Raw genomic sequence first — 14,789 nt, 5'->3', positions numbered from 1 at the left:
GAGAGGCACTTACTCCAGATTGGTGCACAATAGGCACTGCTTGGGCTGAAATCAGGACGTGGGGAGGGTGCAGGGCTGTGCTGACTCACCTAATGGCAAATAATTGTGTGCAATTTAATACACTGGCAAAACGTAGTCCTGTGAACTGAGAAAAATATGAAGCCTTGCTTTCCGTTTTGACACAGGAATTTGAGAAGAAATTTCAAGACTGCAAAAACAAACAACCAAACAAACAAAACAAAACCATGTTCAGTTGACATAAATACAGTACTTGCAAATTTTAAATGGAATGCATAGAGCTGCAATCACTTGCAATCTCTTTACCAGGCCTTTATAAGACCTCTCTTAGCAGATGTTTATTAGAGAACTATGTCTTACTCACATTATCACATTTTGGCAGTGCATATTTTTAGGAACTACTGCTTTTGAGGATGAAGTATAGGAAGATTTCATCAAAAACCTCTGACGAGCACCTGGAGAATTCACTAAGAACGGCAGCCACTGCCATCAAACTGAAGTGATGCCTTAGGATCATGAAAAGAATAGTTAGTATCTCTCTGGTTTTGTGGTTTTACTGCTCTTTGTGAGCAACAAAATGCTCAGTGGGTGCATGCCCAGGGCCAGGCTGCACTCCTTGGCAGGAAGGTGTGGGGCAGGGGCAGGCTGCAGGACAGGCTGTGCTGGACCGTGGGTTGGACGTGCCTGGGTTAGAGTATTTTTTGAGATACCAGGGTCACACTATGAATGTATTCTATCTGCTATCTTTGGCAGCTGCACACCAGCCACACCGGATTCAGACTGTGCACAGGCTGCTGTGTGTTCTGGATCCCATGACGAGGTGCTTAACTTCCTGTGGAGGCTATCATGGGTTCTGGATTCCTCTCCTCTGCGTAATATAATCAGAAACAGATCCCATCTCAAAGCTCTAGCCAGCCAAAAATGGAGAAAAACAGATTGGCTGACATTCCACCACTGTTACACTCTCATAGGCACACTGATGCCTACGGGGTGACATAGATGCAAATTAATTTGGCCCTAGTATTATCATTTATAGTTCAAACATTCAGTTGTTTATAATAAAAATACAGTTGGGGTGGGTATCGTGAAACACACAAGCTTTTCAGATCATTTAAACTGCAGTAGCAATTGCAGTGCTTGCAGGCTGGAATTAGAGTGCTGTGACAGCCAGCGGTTGCAGTATGAGAACAGTTCCCCCAAATTAACTTCTTGAAATATCTGAAGCACTGTAGTCAAATAAAGAAAAGAATGTCATCTTCAAGTATTCAGCCTACTAAGTACACAGAACCAGAGCCTCAGCTAATGTAAACCCTTTAACACTTCACAGATATTGAGGATTTGTGCTCTAGGACCAACAGAGCTGAATATAACCATTCTACTTTTTTATCCCCCTCTTTCTTCGCTGTTCTTTACTTTCTGTTCTTCCCTGAGGACTGATACTAAAGCAATTGGCTCACTGAGTTAGTGTGCAACAGAGGCAGGAAGTCAGGGCTTTTCTCAGCAAAGGAAAACAAGGAACTTTGGAGTTATCTACAAATGAAGTGTTAAATTACTGATCACTAATTTAACAGAAGGAAGAGGACAGTATAGGACTGTCTGTCTTTGCTTCCTCTAGGCAGCCCCCAGTGCTGCTGTGACTGTGCCTCAGGCCTCCAAGCCAGATGCTTACCTGCTCCAGACTGGCAGAACTGTGTTTATTTCACCCAAGCTAGGGCAGTGAAGGGTAAATGAAAGAGAGGCTGGTATGGTTTCCTGAGATCTTTCTTTTTTCTTACTGCACGCATCCCTTCTCAACCTTGGAATTAATTATCTTTTCTATTACTGTCCAAAGGCATTGGAAAGTCAAACATTCCAAAATTTGACTAATCTATTGGTTAGAAAACACGAAATGAAAGGCATTTAAGCTAGCAAAATATCACTGGAATTAAAGGGGGACTGAAAATGCCTATTGTGTCACTTGAGTTTGCTGCCAAAATAAAGTCTCTATTTGGTAAGCGTGCGCCCAGATGGTACCTAACTTTTAGTAATTATTGCCACTTCTCTAAATAGAGTGAGTAATTGATACTACATCTCATTTAAGTTCTTTCAGACATCTTAAATATAATTGCAGGGCCTGGAAGCATTTCTCCTGCTTTGCTCGTTGCTTGAAGACACACGGCCACGCGTGGAACCAATTGCGATTTGGCGTTACCACAAACCAGTGTCCCGGTAGCAAAACACCGCGATGGAATCAGAACAGGCGGACGGACGCGGCGCTCCGGCAGCGCTCAGAAGGACGTGCGCTGCTGCTCAGGCAGCACGGCCGAGCGGGAGCTTTTAGGAGCGCGTCCGCGGCCTCCTCGCCACCAACGGCGAACCGAAGCGGCGCCGCACCGACGCGGGCCGCGCTGCCGGCGGAAGGCGGCGCTTGGCCGAGGCGCCCCGCCCGGCCCGGGAAGTGAAAGCGAAATGCGCAGCGGGCGGGGCGGGGTCTGCGCGGTGTGACCGCCGTCCTGAGCGCCGCGCCGATGTCCCACGGGCCGAGAAGGGGACGGGAGGAGGAGGAAGAGGGAGCGGCGAGGGGCAGCCGGGCGCGGCACGGGAGCTCCCACGAGTCCACGGGCGGAGGCGGCAGGAGCCAGGGCCGGCACGAGAGGAAGAGGAAGAAGCAGGAGGCGCAGCAGCTGCAGAAGCTCCAGCACCTGGAGTCCTTGTAAGGAGCGGAGGCCGTGCTGCGAGCCCACCCGGCGGGGAGCGGGGCTCGTCCTTCGGGCACGGCGAGCGTTCTGCCTCTGGATAGGCGCGGGCCTGGCGGGGCCCAGCCCTCGGCCGACGGCGGAGTCCGGCTCCGGCACCCCGCCCTCCTGCGGGGCTCGGGCAGCCAAACCCCGGCGCCTCGCCTCGGCCTCGTGGGTCCTGAAAGCGGTGAAAGTGCTTCAACTCTTAACCTTCCAAGCGCTCTGCTCGGGGGCTTTGGTTGTCGCCAGCCGTGGGTCAGATCGGGTCCCCGGGGCTGAAAACAGGGCCGAAATACGCGGGTCGCTCGTCTGTGTGCGTCCAGCTGGGAGGTCTGCAGAGCCCGCTTTTACACGTAGGCAGGTCTGTTCTATTTGAGGAGCTGACAGGAGGCCTGATGGCGGCTGCAGCGCCGAGCTCCTCGCAGGAGCATTCACAGGAGATGAGTGCTGCAAAATGGCAAACGCACGGCAGTTTGAGAGCACGGGGTCTCAGCATGCTTGCATCCAGCTCTGCTGCTTGGTTACTGATGAAGTAAAATTGAAGGGAAAACGGGAGGTGAAAATTGTAACTCAATCCCATCGGGGTACTGTATTTTGTCAATGATTTGTTTGTGCTAAGCTACAGAGTAACGACATTTCTATTGCTTTTCAGCTATGAGAAACCTCCCCCAGGGCTAATTAAGGTTGGTACCTGTATTGCCGTGCATCTTTAGCTTTACAGGTGATTTTCAGAGAGTGTCTTTCAGCCCTCGTATCCTAGTTAAAGGGCCTAGGAGACCTATATAAATCACAGAGATAATTCCTTCCAGAGGGCAATTTAGAGCTCCTCGTTTGCAAGTGAACCTCTTTGATTCCCTAAATCTCAAGCAAAATGCTCAGAGTCAAATAGGATGGTACTGGTTCCTTCACAAAATCTTAGGACAGAAAAGTAATGTAGTACTTGGTATGGGTGCAGGGAAATCGTGTGCGGTGAAGCGTATTTTCAGTTCGTATGGCTTCTTTTCAGGATTCTTCTCCATTGCTTATGTTCAAAATACTTGTGTAAAAACACTTTCGTAGTGATTACTGTTGTTGTCGAATGTATATAATGAAACCATAATCTGGTGTTTTTAACCCCCCAGTATACTTCTTCATGTTGTTAAGGCTATTTCTAGTTCTTATGTTTTGTTGCGACAAAGAAGAAGTCTCAGCTTGTGCTGATTTTTCAATTCTATCATTTATTGAAAAAAAAGTGCTAGGATAAATGTCCAGAAAATCTGAAGTAGGAAAGGGCCAGGGAGAAAGACCCTTCTTGTGTTGCAAGAAAAATAAATGTTAGAGAAAATAGTTTTCATATTAAATGGAGGCCTGTACACTTGGAATATTGATTCTTACAAAGGTGGGCTGTTCCTGTTGCTGTTTCTGTTTGTTTGTTAAGGTGATATTATTGTGTTTATCTTTCTCCGTAGGAAGAGGAAACAAAACCAGAAGACTGCATACCTGATGTACCAGGCAATGAAAGTGCACGAGAATTTCTGGCACATGCCCCAACAAAAGGGCTTTGGATGCCTTTGGGAAAAGAAGTCAAAGTTATGCAGTGTAAGGCTGAAAATGTTCCAGGTGTCACTGGATCTTCATATAGCTGTCTTCTTACACGGAGGGAGGGCAGGATGTGTGGCGGACGGATGACAGGATCCAAATAGTTTGGCATCATGTTGATATAAGACAATCAACAGATTAATGTAATAGCCTTCTATTTTATCTATGGAAGCTACATTTATCAATGTAACACTTCTCTTCCTCTCCCTTTTTTTTTTTTCTTAATTTTTTCTTTTCCAAAACTGAAAATATTTTCCATAAGTCTGCTTCTTTGTGTTTTGTTTTGTTTAAATGCTGGTCTGGCTCACAGATGCAATTCACTGTTGGGTTTTTTTTTTTCTTTCCCAAGGTTGGAGGTGTAAACGCTATGGACACAGAACAGGGGATAAAGAATGCCCATTCTTTATTAAAGGCAATCAGAAACTGGAACAATTTAGAGTAGTGAGTACAAATGCTGCATTATTATTGCCTGTATTTGTGACGTTGGTGATGAATAATATTGCAGGTGAAGAGAAGCCAGATAGATGATGATCTGTTAAGGCCTTTTCTTCTGTCTCTAGTTTAATACAGAGGCCAAAAGTCTCCTAATAAAGAAGAAGCTACAGATGTGGCTGGATGTTTGGCTGCTTTAAAGAAAAATCTTTTCTGCAAGAGGAAAATAATTAACATTTAAATTGGAAATCTTCAAGAACCTCTTTCAGCTGTCATAGTCAGTCAGTATTTACAGCATAAATTTTTGCAATAAAACACAACAAATATGTTTAGTAAAGCCTGAGCTGCCTGTTACAGCTATTTCAAGCCTTCTGCTGTCACTGACCAACTACATCATGAAGCCTGTTGTCTAGGTGTGTGATCCATCCATTGTGTGCTATTCTGATCTTCTGCTATGTGAGACTGCATCTTTGTTTTTCAGATTCATTCAGTGTGGCTTCTTTTGCTTTGCACTGTTAAAATGTATTTTAAGTTAGCATGGCTTTGTGTCTCATGTTTTTCTTTCCATCTGTGAAAAATGGAATCCAGGCTCCTTCTGTCCAATAAGAATGGTGCTGCAAGCAGTTACTTGACTCACATTTGTGACCAGATTGCCTCTATTCTTCATATTTTTTTCAGGCTTCTTCTTCTCTGTTGCATCAAACTCTTGTGTTATGTCAAGGGCCATTATAGTCCATTCCCACCATCTTTCATTTGCTACTGAAATTTGAATTCCCACCTTGATCAGCATCTGATACCATTTCTTTGTCTCTCTGTTTGCTGAATCTTCCAACAGAAATGGTAGCCTCAATTCTTCTTGCTGCATTCTTGCTTGGCATGAACTGGCCTTAAATATCTGCAAGTTTATTTGCTATCTTCCATCACAACTATCTTTTGCTGCAATGCCTATTCAATTTAAACAGAACTTGGTTAAGAAGCAATAGTAATAGTACATAAGGACAGCTCCAATTTCCAGTACTCAGCAACTGTATTGCCATGTGTTTGTATCCAGTGTTTTAAAATGTGCTGTCAGGGAACTGTATGTACTATTTTGAACCTCAGTGTTCCTTCTGTGTCTAGCTAACTATTCCTACAGTATATGTTGGGAACCTCTTAGTCAACTGTGACTGGAGAGGAAAAGCAGCAGTATACCTAAGGAGAGCCTCCTTCATCAGTGATGTAACTAAGAAAGTAAAAATCAGCCTACATTAATGAGGCTCCTGTTTTTCATTTTAAAGGCACATGAAGATCCAATGTATGACATAATAAGGGAAACGAAACGTCATGAAAAAGAAATGAGGTAAGTGTGCCTCTGCAGTAAAATGCATTTTCAGTTTGATTGGATAACATGATTCTGATTTAGGGTTTGTGGTTGAAATGCTGATATATTACCCTCACCCACCAAACATTTTTAATGACTATTTCTTTCTATTATCAGAGATTAATGCATTTCTGCTTTCTCAGTGATCATTCTGTATACTTCCTGCCTCTTTAATACCTTCTACATTTGTTCCCAGAACAAAGTTCAAAGAGGAATCCTTCATTTATACCATAATGTTTGGGTACTTGGATCTTACTCTCTTTTAGGTCTAATAAAAACATTTTTCATTGGCTTCACTAGTTGTTTTTATGTCAAAAATCTTTCAGTAGACAGGAAGGGATGGTTTTAGGTTTGCTCTAGGCATCAGATTCTGTTCCTCATGTGAGGTCATTGTTCAGTGTGTACAGCAGGTATCCCTCCACATTTGTCAGGAATTTGTGAGAGCTCAAAGGAAGAGTACTTGTCAAAGATACCTCTGCATCTAAAGTAGAATCTGCCCAGGCAGCTTCATTGACATCATCTCTTCATCAACAGGACACTTATTTTCTTGATATTACAATCCCAGTGTGCACCTTTGTGTGCATAAAGTTAGAACTTCTTACAGTGGTCTGGTGATTGCTTTTGTCTCTTTATTCTGTGCTTAATTAAATTACATTGGCTGCTCTGAAAGTAATGCCTTCTGTTTTATTATGTTGGCCCACAACATCAGAGGCGGGTGTTGGTGGTATGGCAGTAGAGACTGACCCTTCCAACCAATATTCCATTACACTTTGCTGTGAAACTGACGGCAGCAGAGAAGCAGTTTGACAAAATGTGCCTGACATAGAAGTGCATCTGAAGCAAAGGGGTGGAATTGAATTTCTCTGTGCAGAAAAATTGACACCCACTGACATTCATCAATGCTTGCTGAATGGTTATGGAGATCAAACAGTGGATGTCAGTTTCAGCAGTGGTGACAGTGACATAAAAGACAAGGCACGTTCTGGACAGCCATGCACAGCTGTCACATCAGGAAATGAAGAGCATCACGATCAGCTCGTCCACATGAATTGGCATATTGCAACAGAGCTGAACGTTGCCTTCAGTGCACTGGAAATGATGGTGGAAACTTTGGAATGTTGCAGAGTTTACATCAGGTGAGTCCCATGAATGCTCACACAGGAATGGAAGGAACGCTATGAAAGCTTGTCAGGATCTATTGAACCAATACAAGAGTGAAGGTGCCAGTTTCTTGGATTACATCGTTACTGGTGCTGAGACATGGTGTCTACACCACTACAAGCTGCAGTCAAAATGATAGTGCATGGAGTGGGGATGTGTGAACTCCCATTGAAGAAAAAGTCCAAGATGCAGCCATCAGCAGGTAAAGTAACATGCACTGTCTTTTGGAATAGGAAACATATAGGTAATGCTTCTGGATTTTCTGGGACATGGACCAACCATCAACTCTGATGCTGTACTGTAATGATGACTGAGCTGAAGACTGGAACTTCTATAGTCAGGCCAGAGAAGAAGACAACCCTTGTCTTGCAACATGATAACACCATGCCACATTCCAATTTGAAGACCATGGAGCACACCGCCAGTCTTAAATGGTCTGTCCTACCATGCCCACCATACAGTGTGGATTTGGCACCTTCAGATTTCTGTCTGTTTGGGCTAATGAAAGGTGGACCATGTGGGTACAGCTGCTCTGATAGCATCATTGCTAGGAGTCTGTGGGTGCAGATTTAAATGTGTGTGTCATGCAGGCCCTCATTCACTGCTAGCAAAAATATGGCTAACGGTGGTGACTATGTTGAAAGATAGTATTTTGTAGCTTTGTAGAATTTGCTCTGTCAAATAGTTTTATTGTGCTTCTTTTAACTTATTGTAGTTAGTTTCAGTGGGAATAAATAGGAGGCATTACTTTCAGAGTGACTTATTTATGCATTGTCAAATATGCTAGTTCGTGATATCCCAGGGGATGGAAAGATGTTGAATTCAATGTGTGTATCTCAGAAGAGGTTGTCATCAGTCTGAAAATTGATGGAAGTTGTAATTCAGCAAAAGAGGGAGCATTCCCCTGCTCTTTGCATGCAGCTTCCATTTCTCAAGCTAGGGAGGAAAGAGATGAAAGCTAGAATAAATTGTTACAAGGAAAGTCTATAAAGGATTCTCATTCATATTTTTTAAACACAGGATACAGCAGCTGAAGCAGCTCCTTGAGGATTCCACCTCAGATGACGATAGCAGTGATGACAGTGATGACGATGATGATGAAGATAGCAGCAGCTCCACTTCCTCGGATAAACACAAGAAAAAAAAGAGAAAGAAGGAAAAGAAAAAAAAAGAAAAGAAGAAGAAGAAGAAGAGAAAGCATAAATAATCTAAATCTAATGAGAATGACTGATAGCAGTCACCTACTGTATGCTCATTGACCTCCCCCCTTCCCTGCCCCCACTTTTGAACTGCCTAGAAAGACCCAAAGAATTAGGAAGAAACTAGCAAAAGGGGCTTTTTAAAACTACAGCTGGATACATGTAGCATCCTTCACTGGCTCTTTTTTCTACCCCTCTGCAGTGCTGCAGCCAGAAAAAGGAGAGCTGTGCTGAATGAAACACAATCATACATATCTTTTAACCATGAAACTTGTGCAAAGCATCATCCAACTTGGGCAAATTGTTAGGTGGCTGCCAGCAGAAAGCCATCACTACCGTGGTGGAAGAACTCAGCAGACTGTCTGCTGAAGCATGTTTTCACCACACAGTCATTTAATTTTATACAAAGCCTCATTGCAAAGGGGCTGCAGTTTGCACTGGCAGTTCACTTACAGTGAGGTACTGTGTTTTTTTTCTGCATACTGCCTGTGTTTTGAAGTCCACTGTACTTAACTTGCAGCTGGGGAAATAACACTGCTGAAGGGGGGGAAAATGTAAATCAAGGGAATTGGAGACAGAACGAGAGTGAGTTTTTTGTTAGCAAAAACTCAATGTGATTGCAGTAGACACAGTTCTATAATATCTAGAACATTCCCTAACCTGTAAGACTGAGCCAGCTGTGATGATGCTAGATGCCAGTTTCACTGGTAGGGGTTGTTTTTGATTATTTAAAAAAGGGAGTGGTGGTTCATGTTGGAAATGAGAAAAATGCATTTCTACATATACTTCAGTATCAGTTGTTTTGATACATTTGATTTTTTTTTTTTCCTTTTAAAAAGGCTTGAGGAAGTGAATTCCAACTTATGTTGTATGTTTACTAGAACTATTTCATGTAGTAATAGTATATGAATCATCCCACAAGAATATAAACATCTAAAGAAGTTTCCAAACGTGCTTGTAAGCTACAGAACAGTAGCAAAGAAGTGTAAGCAGGAATGATGTTATACACTGACTACAAGTTCTTTCTTTTAAATAATGTTCCAAGATAAACTTGACTGGAACAGCTGAGATTGTGATAAGTTGTTAGAGTAAATTCTCTCTTTTTGAAAGAGATAAATGTACAGCAGTACAAAGCCCTGATTTGAAGGCCTAAATATTCATGGGTGCTCTGCAAAAGAAAAAATAGAGTTGCTCTGAAGGGAGTAGGTAATACCTGATCTCATGCAGAACTTAGTCTCTGTATTTATGCTTATATTAAAGTACAATGAACATCAGTAACCAGTGCCTGCAAAATCAAGACATCATACACTCAAGTGCACTTAAGTTTTTTGGTAGTGTTTGTTTTTTCCTCCTTACCTGAGGCTTTGGAAGAGAGACAGGAATATATGCATTAAAAAAAAATGTGTTTATTCCCCTTCTGCATATCTAAGCCATTTAGTAAAAACAAAACTCCATTCCTTGCCAGTCATTCTCAATGAATTATACTAAGGTAGACAAGACGTATTTAGAAAAAAAATAAACCCTCAATCACATTTGAGACTTCACATCTTCAGTGAAGTCAGCAAAAGCACATTCATTGATAAAGGAGTTGAACAGCTTGCAACTTAAATACTGCTATATCCTAGCAACCTTAAGAAAGAGCATTTGAACTGAAAACGAGCTCCAAGGAGAGGGACTTTAAAGCCCTCGTGGTTAGCAGGTTGGCCATTGAGCATGCAGTGTGCCTTTGGGGCCAAGATGACCAGTAGTATCCTGGGGTGCATCAAGAAGAGTATGGCCAGGAGGTCAAGGTTAGTTCTCCTCCCCCCGTACTCTACCCTGATGAGGCCACTTGTGGAATACTGTGTCCAGTTACAGGCTTCTCAGTTCAAAAAAGATAGGGATCTTCAAGACAGAGTCCAGCAGAGGGCCACAAAGATGATTAGAGACTTTGAGCATCTCTTGTATGAGAAAAGACTGAGAGACCCGGGACTATTCAATTTGGAGAACAGAGAGGATCTCATCACTATTTACAAATATCTAAACTGCAGGAGCCGAGTCGATGGGGCCAGACTCTCTTAAGTGGTTTGCAGCAATAGAATAATGGGCCACAGGCAGCAACTGGAACACAAGAAGTTCCATACAAACAAGGAAGAACTTACTGTCAGAGAAACGGAGCACTGGAAAAGGCTGCCCAGACAAGTTGTAGAGCCTCCTCTGGAGATATTCAGGATCCTCAGGATCCATCTGGACACCTTCCTGTGTTACTTGCTCTGATAGTAGGGTTGGATTTGGTGATTTCCAGAGGTCCCTTCTGACCCTTACAGTTCTGTGATTAATCAAAGCAGTATCCTTGGGTGAAATTCCCTAATTGTTTAGCTTGTCGTCTCACCAAGCTTGAATGTTCTGCTGGTGTTCTGTCCTCCAGTTTTATTTACCACATCAATAGTCAATGCTTAAGAAACACAGCAGGGTAAACTGTAATGGTACTTCGCACACATGCACAAATCTTAGATTGCTTGAAGCACAGTACTTTGAATCACAAATTTTATTTTAGTTAGTAACCCCTAGTAGATTTTTTTTAAATACCCAATCATTTCTTTAAAAATGTATTTCCTTCAGCAAGAATCTCCTACAGATTAATTATTAATTAACAGAGAAACATCACTTGTTCACGGGTGTCCAATCTTTCGGCTTGCCTAGGGTGCATTGAGTGAAGAGGAATAATTTAGGGCCACTAGGTCACTCTAAAAGTAATGCTTCCTATTTATTCCCATGGAACCTATAACAGATTGAGTACAGCAACAGTGTCTGGTAGAGCAAATTCTTAGCTACAAAACACTTTTTCAGTACAGTCGCTACCTTTGGTTATCCATTTTCATCAGCGACGAACAAGAGCCTGCACCACACCTGTAAAAATCTGTACCAGAGGTGACCCATTGTCACTGCCACCACTAAGATGCACCACTCACAGCCTCACATCCACTGCTCTCCTTAAACATTTAGCAACGATGAATGTCAAAAGGTGCCTTCCCCCTCTCTCCCTCTCCAGAGGAGTTCATTGCCACACCTTTGCCTGGTCAGCACTTCCACATCAGATGCCTTTTGGTCAGACTGCTCCTCTGCTGCCATCTGCCACGTGGCAACAACATGCAATGGGATAATGGTAGGAAGGTTCAACCTGTACCGCCATACAGCCGATGTCCACCTCTGATAGCATGGGCCAACATAATAAAATAGGAGGTTTTACTTTTAGAGCAGCCCTCCTAAAGTATATACTATAATTCACATATAGGTAACAGAACATGTTTTATTATTTTTATTACAACATTAAAGAAAAAGAACAACAGAAACAAAAAACTAAAGGGATATTTGACTTTCTTATGGAACTAGTCCATCGGTCTGGTTTGATGACAGTGGCTGCAATACCCAGTGACTTCTCAAGCTGTTCAGAGATTTTTGATGAAGTTTTACTCTTCCTGTGCATATTTGCCCTTAACAGTTGCTCACAAATACGCACACTGCCAAAAAGCAATGGCTTGAATAAGGTGAGATTGAAAGCAAGAAATGTTCCTCTCTGATCATCTCTGATCAGCAAGGGCTTATAAAGGTCTGGTAAAGAAACAATCAGATTGAGTTGAACGTCTGACTGCAACTTCATGCATTGCTTTTGAAAATTTGCTGGTAATGTATTTATGTCAACTTAGAATGGAGTTGCAAACAAATTGATTTCCACCCCCTCCTCCTCAATCTTGAAGCACATTCTCAAATTCTTGTATCAAAATAGAAAGCATAACTACGTATTTCTCACTGTTCTTGGGACTGTGTTTAGCCACTATATCAAACTGCACACAATTATTTGCCATAAACTGTGTTGCAGTGCCCTGCACCCTCCTTGTGTCCCAGTTTCAGCCCAGACAGTGCCAATCTTGCAGCACTGTGCTTGCTGTGAGCAATGGGTGCACACCCAGCCACCTAATGGGGAAGAGCCATAATCAGGGGGTGGTCACATTGCAGGCTGTGCTGGGCCACAGAATGCACATTCCTGCCCTTATTTTCACACTGGTTGTTTTCCCCACATCATTCTCAGTGTTATAAGTTTCAGCTATTCCCAACATACAGATTTTAATAAGCATCTACCCAAACTCATTAAAGTAGGGCCAGTTTCAAAGTTGAAAATTTAGCACACTCTCAACTTGGTAAGGTTTCTAGTAGCAGCAACTGGTGTGAGGGCACTCAGAGAAACACAGTGCATTTAATCACTTCACATTTTAAGCAGTGCCAAAGCTATTATTTAAGAGACTCCAGCTCTTTAAGAAATACATGGACTAGAGATAAGTTCTAACACTTGTTTTAGTAATGGAAAATTGTTCAATCCAGAAGTAATTCTAGAAAGCAGGATAGGAATCTGTATTCCTGAAAGATGGATTAGCCTTATTTATACCTCAGCACTGGACTATCCATTTTCTATTAAAGGAACAAATTATTTCCTTGTCATTACTGCCTTCTTTATAGTGTTTATATTTGAACATTATACTGCAACTTGAGTTGTAACAGTAGCATGAACCTATTAATCCCATGGATCTAAACAAATGTGAACTGTAGCTGATATACAACTCTTTGGCAATACTGCTACAACTAATGATTTTCAGCTCTTAGATACGATTAATATTCCAAACCAGTCTTTTCAGAAAGATTACTTCAGTGGTAAAATGACATTTTTTCAGCCATGAAATGACCCAGGTTTTAACATCTCTCTGCCTGAAACGACCAATGGCTGTGAGTCAGAGAACCTTTTTCTTTTTAAAAAATAATAATAAAAAAACCCACATTTTTCCCCCCTCCCTTAAAATGCAATTACTGTTTCAACCACTGAATCTTGTCCACCTTCTATTATTTTAGCAGAAAGACATGCTATTAATGTTTCCCAGTATAAGGCAGAAAACAGGACATTAAGAGAGGAATCTTTATGTCACATAGATGCTATAAAGTCTAAAATTAAAATACAGAATTAAAATCTGACAAACTGACATAACCATTGGCTTCACTGTAATGATCACATTCCACCCACTTTGCAACAGAGGTTGCAATTAGCCACAAGCAATGACTTCAAAATTGAGTCCAACACAACACCTGACATGGCAGTTTCAGAACCCCTACTGTTCATTACTGCTCTGCCAATAAGTACATGGCTTCTCCACTGTCCTTCAGGGGATGTTGCAGATGGCATGTGAATACTTCAGAGGCCGTACAATACCGTTATGGCTTTAAGCTTACAGGAGTGCTAGCACCATAGTTACTCATCACTAGGCAATCTAGCTTCACAGGGAACAGAGTTGACACATGTCTATATGCTCTATAAGCAGAAATTGATTGTGAGACAGCACAGGCTAGTTACCTGTCTGAACAAAAAGAGGCTGGACTTCAATTCACAGCCTTTTAAAACACGGTTCAATAGTTTGCAACTTTGCTAAGCCACATCCATCTCACTCACTGGAACATTAAGTCAGTTGGCTTACAACTCTATTTAAGACAGAGTCCATAGATCATTTATGCCACTGACTGAAGAAAAAGCCAAGTAAAAGGTACAGTTTTAAGACCACAGTACTAGTTCTGTGGAGCACAGCACACCAAACATACATAACACTAATGCATTATTTTTCACACAATGCCGTGTAAGTAATCCCTACTGCTTCTTCCTCACATCTTCCCAGGAGCATTATCACCCAGCTCTAAACTGCTTCTTACGTCTGGGTAGAAAGCACACAGACTGATACCAGACCTGTAAAAGGATGGACTAGTATGATTTTGGGATAACTCTGGAATATCAGTCACTGCCAAAAATGAGTTCCTTCTACCTGCTAGGTCACAAGTATTCCATTATCAGACAAGACAACAACAAACAAATCTGTCAGCAGAAGCTACTTAGTACTCAATTTCAAAGCCACACTCAAGGGGAAATTGTCAACCTTTACCTTAGAGGTCTTAGCTACAGTCATTTAGTCTTCAACTTGAAGTAATTCTGCTGCTAACTCTTGCCACCACAGTAAAGGTCTAACCCTCTTTCCTATACAAGATAGGTAAGAGCAGAAGTCTCCATACTTTTCAGAGCAGGAACAGTATTACAGAAGCTCCATGTCTGACAGAACTGTTCCCCAGTTTACTGAGTTTCTGATGCAGCATAGTTTGCTATTTCCTTGTTATGTACTTAAGAGGAAAAGAAAAACAACCAAAAGCAATCTGCACCAACACTGCTGAGCTCTCTCTCCTACTACCTTGGGAGTAAAGGCTATAATTACAGCAGCTCTTAAACAGAGGTTTCTACAAGTGCTATTATAAAACAAT

General features: G+C 42.1%; 1 protein-coding gene across 1 annotated transcript; it reads left to right on the top strand.

Moving 5' to 3' along the window:
* Positions 1-2,525: 2,525 nt before the first annotated feature.
* On the top strand, positions 2,526-9,788 carry RP9 (RP9 pre-mRNA splicing factor). Its single transcript, XM_042817224.1, has 6 exons — positions 2,526-2,710; positions 3,388-3,418; positions 4,184-4,313; positions 4,663-4,754; positions 6,023-6,084; positions 8,287-9,788. The coding sequence occupies exons 1-6, from the start codon at positions 2,526-2,528 to the stop codon at positions 8,471-8,473; spliced, it is 687 nt and encodes a 228-aa protein (XP_042673158.1). The 3' UTR covers positions 8,474-9,788.
* The last annotated feature ends 5,001 nt before the right edge of the window (positions 9,789-14,789 follow it).

The sequence above is a fragment of the Centrocercus urophasianus genome, unplaced genomic scaffold (genome assembly GCF_019232065.1).
Source record: "Centrocercus urophasianus isolate 14NV4802_14NV808 unplaced genomic scaffold, USGS_Curo_1.0 seq_16, whole genome shotgun sequence".
NCBI classification, from domain to species: domain Eukaryota; kingdom Metazoa; phylum Chordata; class Aves; order Galliformes; family Phasianidae; genus Centrocercus; species Centrocercus urophasianus.
The sequence above is the reverse complement of the archived record's forward strand: the minus strand, read 5'-3'. Positions and strand labels throughout refer to the sequence as shown.